Source organism: Pithys albifrons, chromosome 6, assembly GCF_047495875.1.
Source record: "Pithys albifrons albifrons isolate INPA30051 chromosome 6, PitAlb_v1, whole genome shotgun sequence".
NCBI lineage: Eukaryota > Metazoa > Chordata > Aves > Passeriformes > Thamnophilidae > Pithys > Pithys albifrons.
Genome location: NC_092463.1, coordinates 5,944,578 through 5,964,326, shown reverse-complemented (window position 1 = coordinate 5,964,326; position 19,749 = coordinate 5,944,578). Strand labels below are relative to the sequence as shown.

The 19,749-nt window shown below is 37.2% G+C and overlaps 1 protein-coding gene across 1 annotated transcript in view; it reads left to right on the top strand.

Moving 5' to 3' along the window:
- The first annotated feature begins 197 nt into the window (after positions 1-197).
- C6H14orf39 (chromosome 6 C14orf39 homolog) overlaps positions 198-19,749 on the top strand; it is a 29,520-nt gene continuing 9,968 nt past the window's right edge. The window contains exons 1-8 of the mRNA XM_071559408.1: positions 198-246; positions 579-635; positions 3,877-4,003; positions 8,801-8,890; positions 13,477-13,664; positions 14,065-14,107; positions 14,481-14,601; positions 15,752-15,840. Coding sequence (XP_071415509.1) covers positions 198-246; positions 579-635; positions 3,877-4,003; positions 8,801-8,890; positions 13,477-13,664; positions 14,065-14,107; positions 14,481-14,601; positions 15,752-15,840 — 764 coding nt within the window. The remainder of the gene's footprint in view (positions 247-578; positions 636-3,876; positions 4,004-8,800; positions 8,891-13,476; positions 13,665-14,064; positions 14,108-14,480; positions 14,602-15,751; positions 15,841-19,749) is intronic.

The window sequence follows — 19,749 nt, the reverse complement described above, 5'->3', positions numbered from 1 at the left end:
CTTGCCACTACCACTGAGAAATTTGGTTCCACTTTAGTTCGTTTTAAGTAGCAATTCCAATGCAGTTAAAACTGTTTTTTCTCTCTTTTATATTAAAATGCATAGTATTGTGTTGCAATTTTGACTTGTTTACGGTATCAATAAAGCTTTTGACTGTGTAAACCCCTAAACCGATTTTTTCTTTTGTAGTTTACACAATGGGTGACCAACTTTTGATCAACTTGGACAAACTTCTGATCGAGATGGGTAGGTCATTCTATTACATGTTTTTAATTAATAATTACTAATGCAGTGTACCTAATGATGTTTTCATCTTTAAACAGCTTCAAATATTGGCTTATTAACTTCAAATAAGTGTGTAACATTAAGGTTTTGATCTTTGCCTACATAAAAGTTTGTTAGCTGTGAGATTACAGAGGGTGGTCATAAGAGTTATTAAATACTAAAATGTCTATTTAGATCTTTCGTCAAAATAATCGTTAATCAGAGTTTGTGCAATTAAAGCTGAATGGCATATGTTTATTTCACAACTCAACTCATATATATGTATATAACAAAGGCTTAATTTTCTTCTTAAGCTTTCCAGGTGGAACAAACTTCTTATGTTAAGGAACATGTGAAACAACAGATAAATTGTAAGTAGTGATAAATTATCTTTTTATTAGATGCTGAACAGTGAATTATTTTGTTTCTTGGGACATGTTCTGTGTCTCTGGGGCGGAAGCAACTGAACAATGAGAGCTGTCCCGTGTCCTGCTCTCACCCTGCCTCATCTTTTGCCATCAATACTTGCTCATTCTCCCCAGCAGACTTTGCCTTTGCTCACGACTTTTAGCTGACGCTGTTCAGCTGCCTCATGGACAGCCAGTTTCATGCTGCGCCATTTCCTGCTCCGACTCCGCAGCTCCTCAGTCACTGGCAGCCCTTTGATTCAGCTGTGCTTGCTCAATACATCTGCCACTTGCCTCCCTTTCTTTCTGCAAGTTTTTTGTTCTTTCCAGATTTGGACCTCTGCCTCACTGCCTCTTCTCTCTTTCTGTTTGCTTAAAATAATGAAAGTTCTCTCAGTTGCTACTACCTACTCAAGCCTGGTCCTTTTTTTTTTTTTTTTTTTTTTTTGCAATTAAGCAGCTGGTTATTTTATTTGAAATCTAAAACACTAAACCCAAAGAGAAAGTCCTGCTCCACATCAAATTCTGTCTCCCCCCAACCCTGGACTTACAGACAGCACAATATTATGGACTTACATCTGGACCGTTTGTTTTTTTTAACCATGTTACTATGTAGTAACTCACAGGAATGTCTGAACAGTTTCTGCACCACAACCAATGTGAGGATATCTGTTCTCATCTCCTGTACTTCATAGGTAGATATTGAAGTTCATAACCTCCAAGGATAAGAACGAGAGAATTGTGGTCTACTAGGTGTTCTTTTTGATTATAATGTTTCTAATAATCTTCACTGATATGTCCAAGCAAGAGCTTATTCATTAAGAAGATTATCAGTATTAAATTGAAGCATCTTAAACATAAAAACATGTGTAACACTAAATCTGGTCCACCTAGAATTGTGGTTTAACTCTTCAGCCACGTAATTAAACCTCAGAGTTGGAGTTTTTCCTGATTTATGCAGGCTTGGGGTAAATGATCATGGTCATAGGGAGAATCCAAAGGCTGTGCAATAATATGGCATGGCTGCTTGTGTTCAGTTCAAAGAAGTCTAAATATCTATAAACTCACATCCAATACTCAGACTTTTAACAGTTTGGGTTAAATCTCACCAAAAAAATAATAAGGCTGATGTAATTTTGTCTCTGTGTGAGTATTACTTGGCAGAAGAACAGCAGTTGCATTCACCCTCAGATTTTTGGTGTGAGATTCATCAGGCTATTTGGCTACAGTCCCTTTATTACCAGTGGAGGGAAATAGGCACTTTTAGGGTGTGATTTATCTTATCCTGAATAAGGAGTTTGAAGTAGGTCAGGTAAAATAAGCTTTATAAATGTCAGCTTGCCTCTGTCAGCCAGCCGTGGGTGTCCAGTTGGGCAGTGGGTGCCTGCACTGTAAAGGTGTGTGAGGTGGGTCTCACCCACCAGCTCCTTGTGGAAACAAAGGGTGAGCTGAACAAATCACACTTCTCACAGAAGTGCTCATCTGGAGAAAATACTAAATGAAATGTTAAGTGCATATTTTGTTAGTGCAGTTATGCCAGATCTTGGTAAATCTCAAAAAGTGATCCACAGGATACTGCAACATACACCTGTTTATTTCCAGAAATGCAGCCTGTGAAATCGTAGAATCATAGAATAGATTGGGTTGGAAAAGACCTTCGAGATCATCAAGTCCAATCCTTGGTCCAACCCCAATTTGTCTGGTGTTTGTGTTTCATGCTAAGTACAGACAAGTTACTGACTTTCAATACTGAAAATATTAAGGCACTGAGGGTATTCATGACAGCCCAAGATATTTAATGACATTGAGAGTATTTTGCTTTTCACTGACTCTTATTTCTCTCTGAGAAGTGGTTTGTTTTCTGCTATAAGTGCAGGTGTTGTTGAAAGTGAATATATAGCAAGTGGTGCAAAACCAGACCCAGAGTTCAGGATGACCTGACATTCCAGTGGTAATTCCAGCAACTCAAGACACATCTTGCATATAACTAAGATGCTCTTCCAAGTTGAGTAGATGAGAAGGGCAGGATGTCTGTGATTGAATTCTGTGTAGGGCCAACTCCTCTGGCATTTAGTGCCTCCAGGCAGCAGTGATAGCAAGGGATGATTTGGCACTGACAGATCTGAAAACTTGTATGAAAAAAAAGAAATAAAAACCACAGAGGAAAATGAAGCACACCAAGTTGTGCTCATTGCATTGCAAGGTGAGCACGTACCGTGGTTCTCACAGCTTTCCTTGTGAAAGAGAACTGGTCATGTTCAACAACATGGGTTCTCTACTAACCACTCACTCAGAAAGTGTTATCAGCTGTCTGCTGCCCAAAAAGGCAGAATTAAGAGTTGGCCTTAGGAATGCCCATAAATATCATAGTCATTGACAATTTGTCATTATAATGCAATTTTTTATTAATTGTGTCTTATGTTGATTTATCATACATTACACATTCCCACCCTGAGTAAAATTCCATTATATTTTAATTTCTCTGTTTCTGTTCTTCACTAATTGCTTGTATGCCTTTAGTAATGTTTTTATTCTTCCTTTCTTGTAGTCAGCTTTCTCATTCAAAACATTTGGGTCTCTGGACTTCTGTAAAAGAAAACAAATGTTTGAAAGAGTGTCCCGGTTCCAGCCAGGACAGGGTTCATTTTTGGAGTAGTCAGGAGGGGCACGGCCAGGGGGTTATCCTATACCACTCTATAGGGAGAGGGAGGTGGGTTTCAGTGTTTCAGTGGGTACACTAAATTGGGGAATACCATTCCTAAACCAGGGAAAAGAGACATTTATCTTTAACAACTTCAGTGTTTCAGTCAGTCTCCCCAGCTGGAAGCATTACTGAGGGCAAGGTGGCTTTACTGTGTCTGCAGACACTGAGGACAGTGAAAACTGCTCTGTTAAGAGTGCTTTGCTTTTGCCACTAATTGTTAGTTCAGTTTTACACAGACTGGGATTCAGGAACAGCACAAATAATTACCTTTTCTTCCAAAGTCAATATTATTGTATTAGATGATAACAAAGGTACCCACCATGCAGCTGAAACTCCTTAAGTTTTGACTCACTTTGTTATTGCTTTGCTTAATTGTAGGCTGTCCACTCACCTGCTACTATGGAGATTAAATGTTTTGGAAGAACTTTTTAATAGCTCTGAGTGTAGACTTTTTAATTCATGATCTGTTGAATGTTTATCTCTTATTATTTTTAATTTTAGCGTATACTGCAGAAATCACAGAAAAAAAGAATAAAATCACTAGGTTGGAGGAAAATATAAGGAGCAGCAATGATGCAATTGCTGATTTGAGAAAGCAAAATGAGAGCAGTAAGAAGAACTGCAATGTGTAAGTACAGCATGGACTGGACCCCGAGTTATGACTGGCACTAAGAAAGTCAGTGAGGAAGTAAAGGAAAAATAAGTGTATGTGTGTTCTGACAGGAATGATGTTAAAGAAAACTTTAGTGTTCTCTTATTTTTTTTTCAAACTGCGAATCTTTAGTAAAAATATTGCAGTATTATCCATCCCCTGAGAAAGTTAATTACAGAAAATGAGACTACATTTAATTTCGGGTTTGTTTTTATTAGAATCAATAGTTTTCAGAGATCACAGGTACTGACTTTGCAGCATATTCATGTAGTAAGGTAACAGAAATGTAATTTTTCTATATTTGGATGCATCTGAGTTGTGTAAAATTTGACCAATGTTAAGAATACTCTTTAAGAAAATGCTTCTTGAAACTGAACATCTTTCTATTCTTTGTTTACAACATGTTTCATGTCACTTTTTGTTCTATACATATTCTCACAAAAGGGTTGGGGTTGTGTCTCTACATATATATGTGTGCTTCTGCTAGCAGATTTTAGGACAATTTTTGTTCCAGCCTGCAGAATTGCTCTCCCAGGCACACCCTTTCAGTGAATACAATGAGCTGCAGTTCAGTTTTCTTTACATAAATTTTTGTGTCAGATTATTAGTGCAAGTCTCAGAATGCAGATCACTTTGGATCTTAGTAATTAGAAGTTTTTCAAGAAACAATTTGGCTACAAGGAGTTTTTTCTTCCTGACAAATAAAGTTTAATTTTCAAATATGGAAATCAGAGGCTTTTGCAAGAGCAGCTGTAGTAGTTTTAGCAAAGCTGGTTTTGACATTACAGAGAGTTTGGTCCAGGTGATAAAATCCATCATAGTGTTCATCTGTCCACAATCTTTCTAGTTCCTCAGCACCTGAAGTGATGAATTCTTGGCAAATTCTGTTTTATTTTCTTGCAATTCTGTATCTGATGGTAAGTACTTCAATAAAAATATCTATAATGTTACTTTGAATTTCTTTTTTTTTAGTATGTGAATGGAGAGTGTGGGTATTTCTAAAATAAAGAGAGAAGTAAGGATGGCATCAGGGTTCTTTCTGTGTTTATTTTTAACTCTCAGGAAGCAGAAGAAATAATGGAATCATTAGTGAATGAAGTGGGTGTAGTGACTGGCTGTTTGAATGGATTGCCACACCACCCTGATTTGCAGCTTTATCATAAAAAGGGTTAGGAAAAAATTTGACCTTGGCAAAAAAATTCCATTTTCCCATTAAATTAAATTCTTACCTCCCATGCAGTATAAAATGAACACTCAAGTAAGTTTATGAAACTATTCCCACTACTTCCTTTGAGTTCCTTTTTGCAAATCACAAACAGTTAAGTGATGCAAATTGAGTGAAAAAAAAGGTAATAAAAAATTGAGGGTAGAACTAAGGTTCTGATCTAAATTTTAATTATTGAATTCAATGGGTTTTGGCTCAAGTCCTACAAAGAATAATTAATGGCATTAGTGTAAAGAGACTGAAAATGAGAAGTGACTCATTAATGAATACATGTATTCATAGGAGGACAATGGTTGCAGAAGAGAAGAGACTTTGTGTCTTAAATTATTGGAAATGTCATTTAACGACATACTGAGAACTGCAATAGACAAGCCCGAGATGTAAGAACAGACAATTAGAGCACTTACATAGTAGAATCATCCTAAACCTCTAAAACTTATCCCAGTTGACACTCCATCTATACTGGACATGATTCTAATGTTGGTGTTGCAAATTCAAATATTGTTTTGGAGTCACAATCACCCTCCCAGCAGACTAATTGCTGGTGATGCTCAATAGAGTCCTCAAAGAAGCAGCGTTTTGTCTGGGTTACCAGACTTCAGAAGGGTATTGAAGCAGATTGGAAGACTTTGAACAAAATACAGGATTCTTACATTCAACAAGCCTGCAGAAAATATGATGTATGAGGCAGATGGAGTGGAATAGTACTGTGTTTTCTAAAGAGACCCATGCTGGTCTATGTAACAAAGAACTGAAATCACAAAATAAGCCAAATGAAACTTATATTTTTATACAAGTGATGACATTTTCTATTAGTTTCTTGGATGATCCAAACTGGAAATGTTGATCCCAGAGCACTAAGAAGCAGTGAAACACTGAAGATGGAACCTATTCCAATTTTATTGTTTCTCTTACAATTTTTAAATTTGAGTGCAAGGATGGTGAGATTTCATGGAAATAGAAAAAATTATAATAAAAATGAAGCCAGGTGAACTCAGAATGTGGTTAGTTTGGAAATTAAATTGCTGCCTTGTCCCACTAGCCAAACTACAGGATAATTTTATTGCTTTCAGATTAGTGTGGAAAAAGAATTTTTATACCCTGACTGGTGAAAGGAAGGACAAATAAATGTGATGTGATCCCTGAAACAGTGATGCATTTAACAAACTGGTAAATGACCCATTTGAATCCTCCACACCTTGTTGTGTTCACAAACCAGTGTCCTTGTGCTGCTTGTTTTTTGCATCTCCACAGAATATATGAGAACACAGAATGTAACACAAAACACGTTTTTTTGTAGTCTGATTAATAAAACCTCTATGACTTTTCCATCTCGTGGGGTTTTTTCCCTCCAAAGAAAGGAATGGAGTTTTCTGAGTAGAAGAAGATCAGCGTTAGTGTGCCAGTACATTTTTATTAAGTGTATAAGTATGTTGGTTTCTGCTTTTTAAAAAAATCTGTCCCTCTAGAAATTCAGATTTCTTCTGAATTTGCAGTAGAAATGGTGAAGCAAAATTTTTGTAATTGCGTTTTTATTCACCAGTGGTGTCAAACAATTTTTGCCAAGAGTGTTAAATTTCCTGAAGGAGGCTGCAATTTCTCAATGAGATGTTTTGTTGGCAAACTTTACTGATGTTATAAATGTGGTTGTGTTTTGTGTTGTCTCACCACCTGGAGTTCAAGATTATTGGACTTCAGTTCTTCAAATTAATAGCCAGATCTTTGCTCTTTATTTATTTCCTTGATGGAATTGCAGTAAGTTAGCTGTTACTGAAGCCTGTGTTTTATTCTACCTTTGGAGTGACTGCTCAAATGGATGTTCACACTTTGTGTGATTGCTACAAACCCTCCAGCTTTGAATCACAGGGCACATTCATATCCAAAAATGCCCTTTATGTACCCTACTCATGTCTGTGCAGTGCAGAGTGAGCTGAATGTCCTCAGCTGCTCTCTGAGTAACTTGCTTTGTTCAGTTGCAGCCTTGTTCTGTACTGCCATTTCTCCCTTCCTCTTTGATGATGTCACTGTACCTCTGCTATTCCATAGTCACTTAGTCTCTTCAGTCCTAATGGATTTTCCTTCAAATTCTTCAACATTTAGCTTTGATACTATTTCTGTATGTGTTCCTAAAATTGGGGTTCCTGTGCCTGTCTCCTAGGACAGACAGCTGCTCTCCAATTTCCTTGCAGGTGTTAGTGTTGCTTAGGGCAGCTTGTATTCTGGACTAAGGCTGAATTTATAGATCACTTTAAGCCGTGACTAGAGAGGGGGTATGCTCATTTTTTCTGTGGTGGATTCCACTGGAGGGACCATGTAATTTTTCTTCACTGGCCACAGGATCTCTGTCCTACTCCAGCTCAGCCTGTTCAGATGATTCTGTTGTTGGTGGACCCTCCGCTCCCAACATCTCAGGTGTCCCCTGCTGACAACCTGCCATTCTCTCCAAAGAGCACAGTGCTGTCAGTAGCACATATGTCTGGTTAACTTAGAAGACAAGTCATTTTTCTCCTCTTTCCTCCACCTCAAAACACTTTGGTGTCTGTGAAATCTTGTTAAGGTATCACTTGCTGTTTGGAGGCTCCACACACCAGTGGTTTCTGGCTTTATATCTTGCCATCTTTAACCCTGGCCATTTGTTCAGTTACAACTTTCTCTGAAAATGCCTTTTTTTGGGTAGTTCTTACCTCAGCAGGGAGAGCAGGAGACATCCAGGCCTGAATGGCTCATGCTTGTTACACCATTTTTTTTCCCAGGCAGGATGATTTCATTTCAAAACCCTTTTTATATACCTCTCCTAAAGTTCACATCTGAATTTCACTTGCATCAGGAAGCCTACCTGCCTGTTCTAGTATTCCCACATCCAAGGAAGAGGTATCTCTAGTACCTGGGTGCTGAGAAAGTACTGTTAGTTCAGTAGCTGTAAGTGTTCAGTGCAGCTGCTGTGCTTTCAGTACCACCTACAGCACCTGCTCTAGGAAAACCACCTTGGCCTTTTCTGAGCATCACTTGCTTAACAAATGGAGGAAATTCTGTCTTGGTGTCTGCTGTGCTTGCATTTAGGTATGAGATGAGTGCTGGGGATACTGCTGAGAATGAAGTTCTGGGCATCTCTGACAAGGAGATTGAGCACATCTAAAGGATTTACTGATGGTGCTGTGTTCAGTACCTCATATGGGGAGTTAGACACATCATTGCTTGGCACCAGGCTCCAAAAATGTGTGAAGTTCATTTCATTCATTCCTTAAAAACTGCTTTGTAATATTTTTAATCATCTATCTATCTATCTATCTATCTATCTATCTATCTATCTATCTATCTATCCATCCATCTATTAAAATCTTAATAAAATAAATGTGTGCATGTAAAAGATTTCAGTACTAACCCCATTTATGTTTGACTCTCAAAACATTAATAAATTATTTGTTCTGGTAAGCTGGCTACAGTAACTTGATGTCTTCTTTTCTGAATGGCTTTTTATTAAAAAAGACCACTAATATGTTTTAGATTTTTGGTGGTGTTTTTTCCTTTTTTCTTTACTTTCTCCACAGCTGGAAGCCCACCTATGAAATTCTCAGCAAGCATGAAGAATATGTCAAAAGTGAACTTGAAGCTCTAGAGGAAGCTACAGAAAATGAGAGGTATCTATGATCACGTGAGATGAGGTTTCCAACTTTAGTACTTATTAATCTGACTAAACTCACCAGGCTGCATCAAAATATGTTGTAAACTTTTCAGGTTAAATATATAAGTGATTGAATAACTAAAAGAATTTTTGGCTACATTCATATCCAAAAATGCCCTTTTATGTACCCTACTCACGTCTGTGCAGTGCAGAGTGAGCACTTAGGTTATTTTCTGAGGTCTTATGTTATTTTGTAGTTATCAATGGAATAGGATAAAATATGGATTCTTCAAAATCAGTTGTTTCCCAAATGCCTATGACAATTTTTCAGAACATAGTTCAGTTGCTCACTGTTTCAAGGAAAACTCAAGAAGTAAAGACATTTTTTTCAGATAACAATTAGAAGCATTTGGATAACTTTATGCCTTTCTTTATTTGGGAATATGAATTGTATATGATTATTAGAATATTAAAAAGCAAGTTTTTGTATACATCTGTACATTCTTCAAAATAAACATAAAGCATCCAAGATCAGTCTTGGATCCTGAAAAATAAGGTGAGTGGGTCTGGAAAGCCTGGTCTAAAAGCATTTTAAGACTAGCTGTTGGTAAACTTCTAGTCAGAACTAATCGCAAACTCAGTTCTGTTCAGTAAGTGGCATCTCTGGTGTTTCATATTAGAATCATAGAATCATAGAATTGATTGGGTTGGAAAAGACCTCCGAGATCATTGAGTCCAACCCTTGGTCCAACTCTAGTCCATTTACTAGATCAGTGCCACGGCCAATCTCACCTTAAAAACCTCCAGGGATGGGGAATCCACCCCCTCTCTGGGCAGCCCATTCCAATGCCTGAGCACTCTCTCTGGAAAGAATTTTTTTCTGATCTCCAACTTCAATTTCCCCTGGCAGAGCTTGAGCCCATCGTGCCCCCTTGTCCTATTGCTGAGTGCCTGGGAGAAGAGACCAGCCCCCACCTGGCCAGAACTTCCCTTCAGGTAGTTCTAGACAGTGCTGAGGTCACCTGTGAGCCTCCTCTTCTCCAGGCTAAACACCCCCAGCTCCCTCAGCCTCTCCCCATAGGGCTTGTGCTCCAGTCCCTTCACCAGCCTTGTTGCTCTTCTCTGGACTCGCTCCAGCACCTCAATATCCTTTCTGAAGTGAGGGGCCCAGAACTGAACACAACACTCAAGGTGTGGCCTCACCAACACAGAGTCCAGGGAAAGGATCACTTCCCTGGTCCTGCTGGCCACGATATTTTTGATACAGAACAGATATTAATTAGTTAGGTTCTGCTTCTAAAAGAAATTATTAGTGTAGCTGCCTACATTCAGTGAAATCAAGAACAGCCTCTGAAGATTTTCACTGAAATGTTACAAATGGGCTGTGCCAAAGTAACTCCCCCAAGTTCTGTTTCACAAAGTAAAACTGATCTTCATTTTAGAAAGGCTGGTCACCTTCACTGATGTGCACGTGAGGGGGGAGAGTTTGGTTTGCCCTGCAGTGCAAAAGTCTTGGCAGATCCCTCTGGGTATCTCAATACCAGTTTAGAGTCGTAAATTTAGGTGATTTAAAATGTTGGCTTTGAGACTTTGGTAAGTGTTCTTTTTGCCAGTTGTCCAAGACAGCAGAAGTAGCATCCCTGATAGCCTTTAATTAACTCAGTAGCTTATCTGCCTTCTTCCTGTTCAGAGCTCTAAATTTGCTGAAAAATAAGGCTAAATTGACTTTCTATGAGTATATGATTAAGCCATTTTGGCTTTCACTAATCTGAGCTGACAAGCCAAAGAAGCATTACTTTTAAATTGCTTCTTTAGATAACTAGTTTCAATTCCAACATGGAAGTGTTTGATCTGTTTTCCTGAGCTTAATTATAAGACATCATGGCTATAAATCATGACATAAATTTATTTCATATGTGTTTTGCAAAACTGCACCTCAAATACCCTCCCTCTGTATTGAAGCATTTGACGATATGCTCAAGTCAGCAAGATGTGCATTCAGCCAATTCTAAATATTTAAATTAGGAAGGAAAGTAAGTGTATTTAGAGCATTATGAGCTGAATGTGCTTTTCAGCCTGGCATTTGGGGGCACTGAGGATGTGCTGCTTTGGATGCAAAGATGTTTTTAAAAGATGGGCTGATCAGTTTGTGTTTAATTAGGCACTTATGGAGGGTTTAAAAAAGCTCCACTTTCTTCATTGTTGTTGGTTTCAAGAATATATAAGAATGCTTATATCAGCTGGAAGTTTATCCTCAAAATAAATGATATGAAGAAGGAAAGACGAATAAATTGCCATCCACATAATGTTCAGGGGGTTTGTGAGCTCTGCCCTTTTCCCACTGTAATGAGGTTAAAACTTTTTCTAATGACTTTAATGGGAGCAGTGCTGGATTCTACCCTGTGTTATCTGCATGAGTGGGAGGAGATAAATTACTTACAAAAAGTATTAAAAATAGTGTCAATTTCTTAAGACTGCTATATACATATGGCCATAAATATTAATCTGTGAAAGACAGATTTTGGGTGAAGAATATGAACTTTTAGGATTATATTCGGAAGCTCGACATATACCTGCTACAGCAAATTATTTTACTTAATTATGTTGTTTGAATTTATTTTTAATGCATTCTAAGTTAAGAATATGAAGTTTTATGATTATGTTCAGAAGCTTGACATGTACCTGCTACATCAAATTATTTTACTTAATTATGTTTATTTTTAATGCATTCTAAGTTGTGCCATTTTTTTTCTCAGTTACTATTGTTAATTAGCATTAAATAGCACTGAGTGTTTTTCACCTTTCATGCCTGGGAAATTTTGTACAGTATACAGAAATATTAAGTAAATCAAGAAACAGATTCTTGAGACCACATGCACAGAAAAATAAATAGATTGGTGTAAATTTTTATGTGAAGCTTGGGAAGTGTCAAATCCTTGTTTTCACAGTGTTGACCTAAAACTTCTTTCCCCTAAAGTGTATGAACTTCAGTCAGTTTAACAGGAAGTAGTGCCTGGAGTTTAGTTTTATTTGAAAATTAAAATGTTACGGGTTTTGGCCCTGTGAGTTTTGTTTCCCTTTTGTAAGAGCAGAAGTTTCTGGTATTGAATTTGGGTACAAGTTTTTGTCTCTTACATTGTCTGGGATTGCCAGAAGCAGCCAGGACTGTCAAATGCAGCCTTTCAGTCTGCAATGAAGTGATTAACAGCAGTTTGAGATGTGTTCCTTAGAGAGGAACTGTGTGCTGTACAAGGAAGTGGAGCTGCTCCCTAATGCAGGCTTCATTCAGGGGCAGGCAAACAGGTGGGGCTCTGCCTTTAGCTGCTGTTATGCACCATAATTTGTTTTCCATAAAGGAATTTCTTGCTAATCTATAGGTGTACTAACAGTTTAGTATTTTAAATTTGCCCCTCTCTGTTGTTCACATAACCTTTTCCTACAGGACAACACTTCCTTCACCTTCTAAGATGTTGGCATATTGTAACGTCAAGGAACTCTGTGTAACGTTTCTTTACCAGTTAAATGACTAGTTAATGGTATATGCTGGATGTCTGTAGCTGTGGTACCTCTATAAACATACCTCATTTATGAACCTCTTTATGAACTTTTTATTCTTTTTCCAAAAGCCATTTTTCACAGATCAGTATTTATGGTCATATGCAGTATAGTGGTCTTCAGAAATTGTCAATATTTTTAATATCTTTCTGAATTAATTTACATCCAGTCTGTAGCTGTGGCACTTCTTTCTTAACATCTGCCATCTGCAGAAATGCTCACCATCACACTCTTTATGTATTTTGCATATGCCTAATTTTTTCTGCTTTATTTGATGAGTTGCATCCAATTACTTCTTGTGGTATTTGTTAGTTTTTACAGTAGAATTTTTTTCAAAAGCTGACTGAAAGTTTTCAAAATGCCCTAAACATCAAATGGTGTTACTTTAGTAATTCACAGCTGTGTGCTCACATGATGTCAGTGAAATTATATTAGTGTAACATTAATTTACAGGGCAAGAAGCTGAGCCATTTAAACATTTCAGTGTTTGCTTAACCTTAAGTATGAATACTCCTATTGTTTCAGTCTGACTCCTGTGTGTGTTTAAGGCTTTCCTGAGTCAAACAGAGATTATTCAGCATCTCCTTGGAGGCAGCTCTTAGTCCAGTGGTGCATCAGGCTGCTCTAAATATGGGATGTTTGGCCAAATTCTTCTCCACTGTAAGTTTGATGCAGCTCCACTGGAACTGATGGAGCTCTGCCTACAGACACCGGCGGGGAGTGTGGCCTGCAGGGAGTTTCACGTAATTACCCAGGACAAAACATGCTTGTCACCTGTCAGGCTGTCTTTGAATGTGGGATGGTCTACATTCCCTTCAGAACAGTGAGGTTTGACTGGTTTTTACACCATAACTCTATCCTTTGTAACATATTTCTTAAAAATAGCTAGAAAATAGAAAATAAAGCCAAGTAGTGACATATTAATCTGACTTTTTTTTCCCTAGGACAGCAGTAAATTAATTCAGCTGATACCATAATTTAATAGGGTTTTTTTCCTTACAAACAATGCCTTCATGTGAAAAAATTAAATTACATGTGTTTTTGTAGGAAAATGTATGAGGATTACATAACCCAGTATAACGAGGTTTTGCAGGAACACCGCAAAAAGTACGCAGGAACTGCTCTTGCCCAGAAGTACCACAAAGAAAAGGAAGAAGTTGAAGAAATTCAAAACACACTTTTGAAACGCTGGGAAAAATACAAATGGAAAGAAGATGCTGGCTTGGATGTTCTGGGTACTGCTACTATCAATGCTTTTACAGTAAAGCCTATTGGCAGTGCACTGCACATTGAAGGTGCTATAATACAGAAATCCTCTCTTTTTCCAGTTTCCTTTAAGCTAATAAAATATATTCCTCGTGTTACACCATTTTTAGGAAAAAAATCTGAAATAAGTGAGAATTTAGTGTATATATACCAACATTCTTTCCTCCAATCCCAAATGTAATGGGTAGAGGTTTGTCATTGGGCTTCCATATCTTTTCATTTCATGTTAATGGCACTGCTGTTATACTGCAGTTTCTGTTATCTATATTAAGTAAAGATAATTGCTCCTGATCTATTTGTTTATCTTGTATTTGCTATTAAAATTAGATTTATTAATTAATGGTCTGCAATTAAATTTTATTTCTGCAGAGGCTGTTCCTTTTAAATCTGTAAATGACTGGGCTGTGCACATGTATCCTTGATTTGCAGTGTTTATGCAGTTGGCAGGGAAGAAAGTTTATATTAACCTTTCACAACTTTCTTTTGGAAAAGACTCTAATTATTTATATATTTATGTTTAGAGTGGCAGCACTAGCATTTCTCTGTGAGAAAACTGAAGGTCAAATAATGCTCTCCAGTTTAAATTTCTAGGAGCATTTTGAGGAAAGAAAATAAGATTTCATTTAGTAACAAGTTAGAGTTGAAGATCTGACAAGGAAATGTAGATTTGTCAAAACGTTCTGCAACTCTGGCATTTGTACTTATGGCATAGAGGGGTCAAGGGTACAATGGTATCCATTGCATGAAAAAAAAATTGCTGAAATATATATTCCATAACGTGAAAGTGCATCTTCAAAGCAAAAAACACAGGAAATGCTACATCTTGCTGCAGTTGCTGCAGAAGAATCCATTAAACTGCAAACAGAAGCAGAGGAATTAGAAATGAAAATTGATTGTTTAAAAAAGGTAACTGTATTTTAATTTTATTTTATAGAAATATATGTTATGTAGTTATACATGCTGCCATTTTATTTTCTGAAACACAAAAATGTAGTGTATTTGCAAGCACACAGACCAAGAGGATGATTCCAGTCTTAAAATTATGTTTCTGTAACATCACATATATTTTCTTAGATAGGAGGGGTCCATGAATGTAAAGGCTCTCACAGTTTGCTTCCTGCTGACCTCAGTTTATGCCACAGCTCCTGTCAGGACACTGTGTCACGATGACTTTGATGTCAGCTCAAGAGAATACACTTGAAAACAGAGCAGGGCCACTCCTTAGTGAGCCCCAGGGCTCGAGTGTGCAGCTTTCACTGGTTTTTAAAGGTTTGTGTTTAACTAAATATGCATTACAATAAGAACAATGGAAATTGCTGCTCTCCGTCTTCTTCTCCTCCACCCCCCAATTGGTGTGCGGGTATATCAGAGGTAAAACTGCCTGGTTTTAGACAGGACACCCATACAGTGCCCCTGGCTGGAAGAAGCACTGATTTCCAAGGCATGGTCTTCAAAAACTAAAAGGGATTTTATCAGCACAGAATTTTGACCCACTCCTCTGTAAAAGGTCCCTTCTAAGTCTGAATAGACCAGTAGGCCAGTCTTGTAAAGGTGTAATAATTTTATATGGCATTGATCTGGATGTTTTTACCTCTCTTGACCAAATAACCAAGGACTCTCTTTACTGCCTTGTGCTGACAGAAACAGGTTGTGCACAGGTGGTATTTTCTGTTTATATTTTGTGATCCTGTTTGACATTCATAGTTATTGACGAAACTTCCTAACATGGTATGTGCTGTGTAAACACAGAGTAAGGAGGAATGTGCTGAGTTTGTTTACAGCTATGAAGGAGACCATGTGAGGAGCTCCAGGTTCTGAAGAGAGATGCTGAGACCAAGTTCCAAAACTTCTGTGTTTATTCCAGTTGTTATGGTTGGTGCAACAAAAAATATTGCCTCTCTTCAACCTTGTTCTGTTTATTTCTTCAGAGTGTCTTGGCTACAAAAACTCCTTTACTATGCTGTGAATCATCAGGTTTAGAGAACTTTTGCAGCTCAGAGCTATAGTATTTCAAGTTTTGTCAATTTTTATGCTGTTTGTTTTTTTGTCTTTTAAGACACATGAAGAGACTACAGAAGATCACAATAATTCTGAAATGATTGAAAATCAGAAAAGTCTTGAGAAGCCAGAGGAGTTTAAAGAAAGGTACATCTCAAAATGTTTTTTCCTTGCTTTTATTCAGAGTAGTATATCAGCATCACACAAAATGTGCTACAAAACACAAATTGTTGCTGAAAATGGAGTGACAAGATTTTCTAATCCTGGTCATGTGATCTAATTGCATAAATTTAAGTTTTATATTTCTGGGGGTTAAAATGGTGGCCAATTTTGATTCTTGGAAGCTTAATGTATCCAGAAAATATTATTCAAAGGTATTTTGTCGAAACCTTTGATCCTCAGCTACTGCTGAGAGATCTGTATGAGTAGTTTTGAATGCAACTAGACTGACTGTGCAGTCAGAGATAAAATACCTTAACTCCACTAAATGCATATTTGAGGAAAAGAGTCAGGGTTCCACATGTCAGTTGTCTTCACCTCTGAACTGCTTAAGAAATTTAACTCTTAATTTAGTTCTTAAAAACAAGCATGAGTGAAAGTTTCATAGACAGGATTAATGGCTTAGGAAATTAGTCAGCGATCATTTACAGCTGGGACTCACTTTAATTTGAGCTCAATTACAATGACTGAAAATCACCATCGGGACTATCCTGCACTTGTCTGGAGTCCTTGTGAATGTTGAAACATCTCCCATTGACCTGACACTTTCAGACCAAAATCCATTTTAAAGCAAAAATATATACAAAAGACTTAGTTTGAGTGATTTTATATCATGGTGCACTTGAAAAAGAATCTTTTGGGGGCTTTAAACAGAGGTTTATGTTATCCCTAAGATCCTTTACATAGGGATTTTTAGGTCTTTAATGTCTTCTTACCTATGAATCATTCATATGATTATTTTGTTTTGGTTTAAGCCTTTACACCCCCTCTACCTCCTTATGTAAGCTTTTTGTAACTGCCAAGAACAGAAACATGGGGAAGCAAGAAATCCTTTTAGGTTTAAGACAAGGTAAATAAAAAGATGGGAAGCACTTCCCTTGAGTTTTCAAAGAAACTCACTGTGTGTTCACTCTGCAGAACAAAAAATATCAGTTAAAGACCAATGCCAACTAAGAGGCAGAGAACTGTGCTCTGGGTATGGGCTGTGAGAGTCTCTCAGTCAGGTCACATGGAAAGGACTTGCCATTCTGCATTTATCTCTCTGTCACGGACCCTTCAGGTGCTTGTACCTTCACCTGGAGCTGTGTCTGGATTGCATACAAGTAGATCTTTTTGGTGCTCTTACTGAAGTAATAATTCCATGGCCTGCACCAAGGATATAACGTGTTGTAAACATTTTACACTAACAGAACCTGATTATTAATTAAGATGCTTTCCCTAGAGTAAATTTTAACTTTTTTTTATGTCAAAGGTAACTCCAACATAAAGGTTTATAAAATGGTATAAATCCGTTTTTTAAAATCCCTATTTGACATTAGTGTATTGAAAAATGTCTTCACTAGAAAGCAGAGAAGTAACTGCTTAAGCAATTACTCATGGCACAAAATGGGTGTATTATGGATCTGTGATCATAAACACTGTGAAAAAAAAAACTAGGCAGAAAATGTATTAAGAAAATGAGACATGAAATAAAACCTTTGCAGACTTGAGGCAATGTGCAAAAACACAACAGCAGAATGTGGGTACCAGAGTCAGGAGTTTCCTGAGAGCTGTCCTGCAGTCACCACAGAGTTACTACTGAGTAAAGAAATCTTTGTGAAAAGGAGATATCTTCATCTCCTGCCACAAAATACAAAGAAGAAAAGGGAATTGTACTGTGAAACTCCATGAAATGATCCAGACCAGCATGAAACCAGCAACATCAAGGGAAAGAACTAAAGAGAGCAGTGAAAGCTCTGAGCAGAACAATGTTCAAATTAATACCCATGAAATGCTTTAGAAGGCTACAAGACAAGAAATCAACTTGCAAGTCAATTAATAGGTGCTGATTTATTTGTTCTCCTTTGGGCAGGAGGATGAACATGGTAGATGTTCTAAAAGGTCTGGAACATTTTCATTTGAATCATTTCACACCAGTTAGCAGTTGATTAGACCGAGCACAAAACAGGTTCCGCTGCTCATACCAGCTGTTCTCTCTGATTTGTGGGCTTGCATAAATTTCCAAATCAAGAGTTCTCATCAGCCACCAAATGGGACTCAACTCTTTTGAAGCTCTGGTCTTGATTTCTCAATTGGAGATTATACTTATTACATAGAAAAGCTGATATCTTGAACAGTGCTATGGCATTTATCATGTCCATTCTCTCTGCTTTTGTAAAATGTTTGAGAGAGCTTTAATTTCATTATTCTGTAATTCTGTATTTATTCTTTTTCCAATTTGGTCATATATTAATTCCACCTCACATTCCAAGTGAGAGCTTTTAGCTAAAACTTCACATAAAAGACATTATTGAGAATTATTGCTGCTCTTTCTGTATCTTTGCATTACAAGTGACTAACTTTTACTGATCAAATTAAAAACTTGGTAATATAATTCTCGGAAAAGTGCTTACAAAGTTGTTCCAGGACTTCTAATGAAGACATACACAAAGAGCCAACCCTGTGCTCACCAAACTTCATAGCCAGTTATTGGGTACTAGTTATTAAAAGCAGTAAGTCCTTCCCAAAGGAATTGCTGGCTTGCTCTTGATGAGATTACTGAATGTGGTTTCAGTGGAGTCCTGTAAGTACCACAGAAGTGGATGTATCATAAAATACACTTGATTCCTATAGTGGAAATGAAGTAACATTCATCCTTGGGCTTCGTTATGCTACAATGAAGAAGCTGTTACTAAGGAAATGCCACTTTATTTTGACTTAAGAATATCTTTTTTTTCTTTGCACTTGAAAGAGGGTTCCCTGTTTTGCAGTATGTATCAAGATAAAGATTTTTTATCTACTCAGATGTCTACTAACAATGAAGCAGAGGAAGAAGAGAAATGTTCTTTCTTGTTACTGCAATTTGGACTGTTTTGAGCTTCTGTTTGCAGTTTGATTTTTCTGCCAGGTGTTATTAATTTTCAATATTATTTTTCAATATTGTTATTATTTTTCAATAGTGTTTTTGGGACCGAAGTGAAGAGATGTATTTCATATGCATGAAGTTTAACTACAGGCTCTTTTGGAAGGTTTTGTTGCTTAGAGAGTGTGTAATAAGAGTTTCTGAGTCTGGTTTGTAACTCTGCTTTGATAGGTTCTCCTGAATAGATATGCATTGTAAAAGAATGTTTCATTTAATGGAGAGCAAATCTTTAGAAATACAGAGTTGCCTGCCAGGCTTTACAGAAGTACATGGAAACTGAGAGCAGGGACTTTTAAAAACACAAACTTGGCATCCTAAATTCTGTAAAAAAAAAAGAACAAAAACACACCCAAAAAGATCCCAAAGCAACCAAAAACCCCACCTTCACTAGACTGTATATATGACAGTCTAACTGAGGAGCTCAACCACAGCAGCCTTGCTCATTTGATCTTTGAATGATGATTGTGGCAAAGTGGTCAAATTGTGAATAAAGTGAAGCAGTTTTAGCCAGAGTTCTGTCCTTAGCTTTGTTTTGAGTTCTCCTTGTTTTTGTGCGCGCTGCATCTGAGTGTGAATATACACCAGCCATATACACATCTTATTTCCTGTAGTACTCATTGTTGACACAGGTTTATCTATAATTAATGTTACTAAAAGATAAGATTTTTTAAAAAAATCTTTAATATCTGTGTTTTGGTTTTTTTAAAAATTTATTTATTTATTACTGTATTTGATGGTATATAGTTTATAGTTTCTTGGGTCTTGGTCCAGCACAAGTGTATATGTAACTGCAGGTGAAAATGGTCGTTTTCATCAGAGTTATTTGACTGAGGTGCATTCATGTTTTTATGTGAGCACAGTTTACATTTTATCTTATTTTTGTTTATGGGAAATTTCAAGAAGAACCAACAGACTGACTCATTTCCTCATTTGGG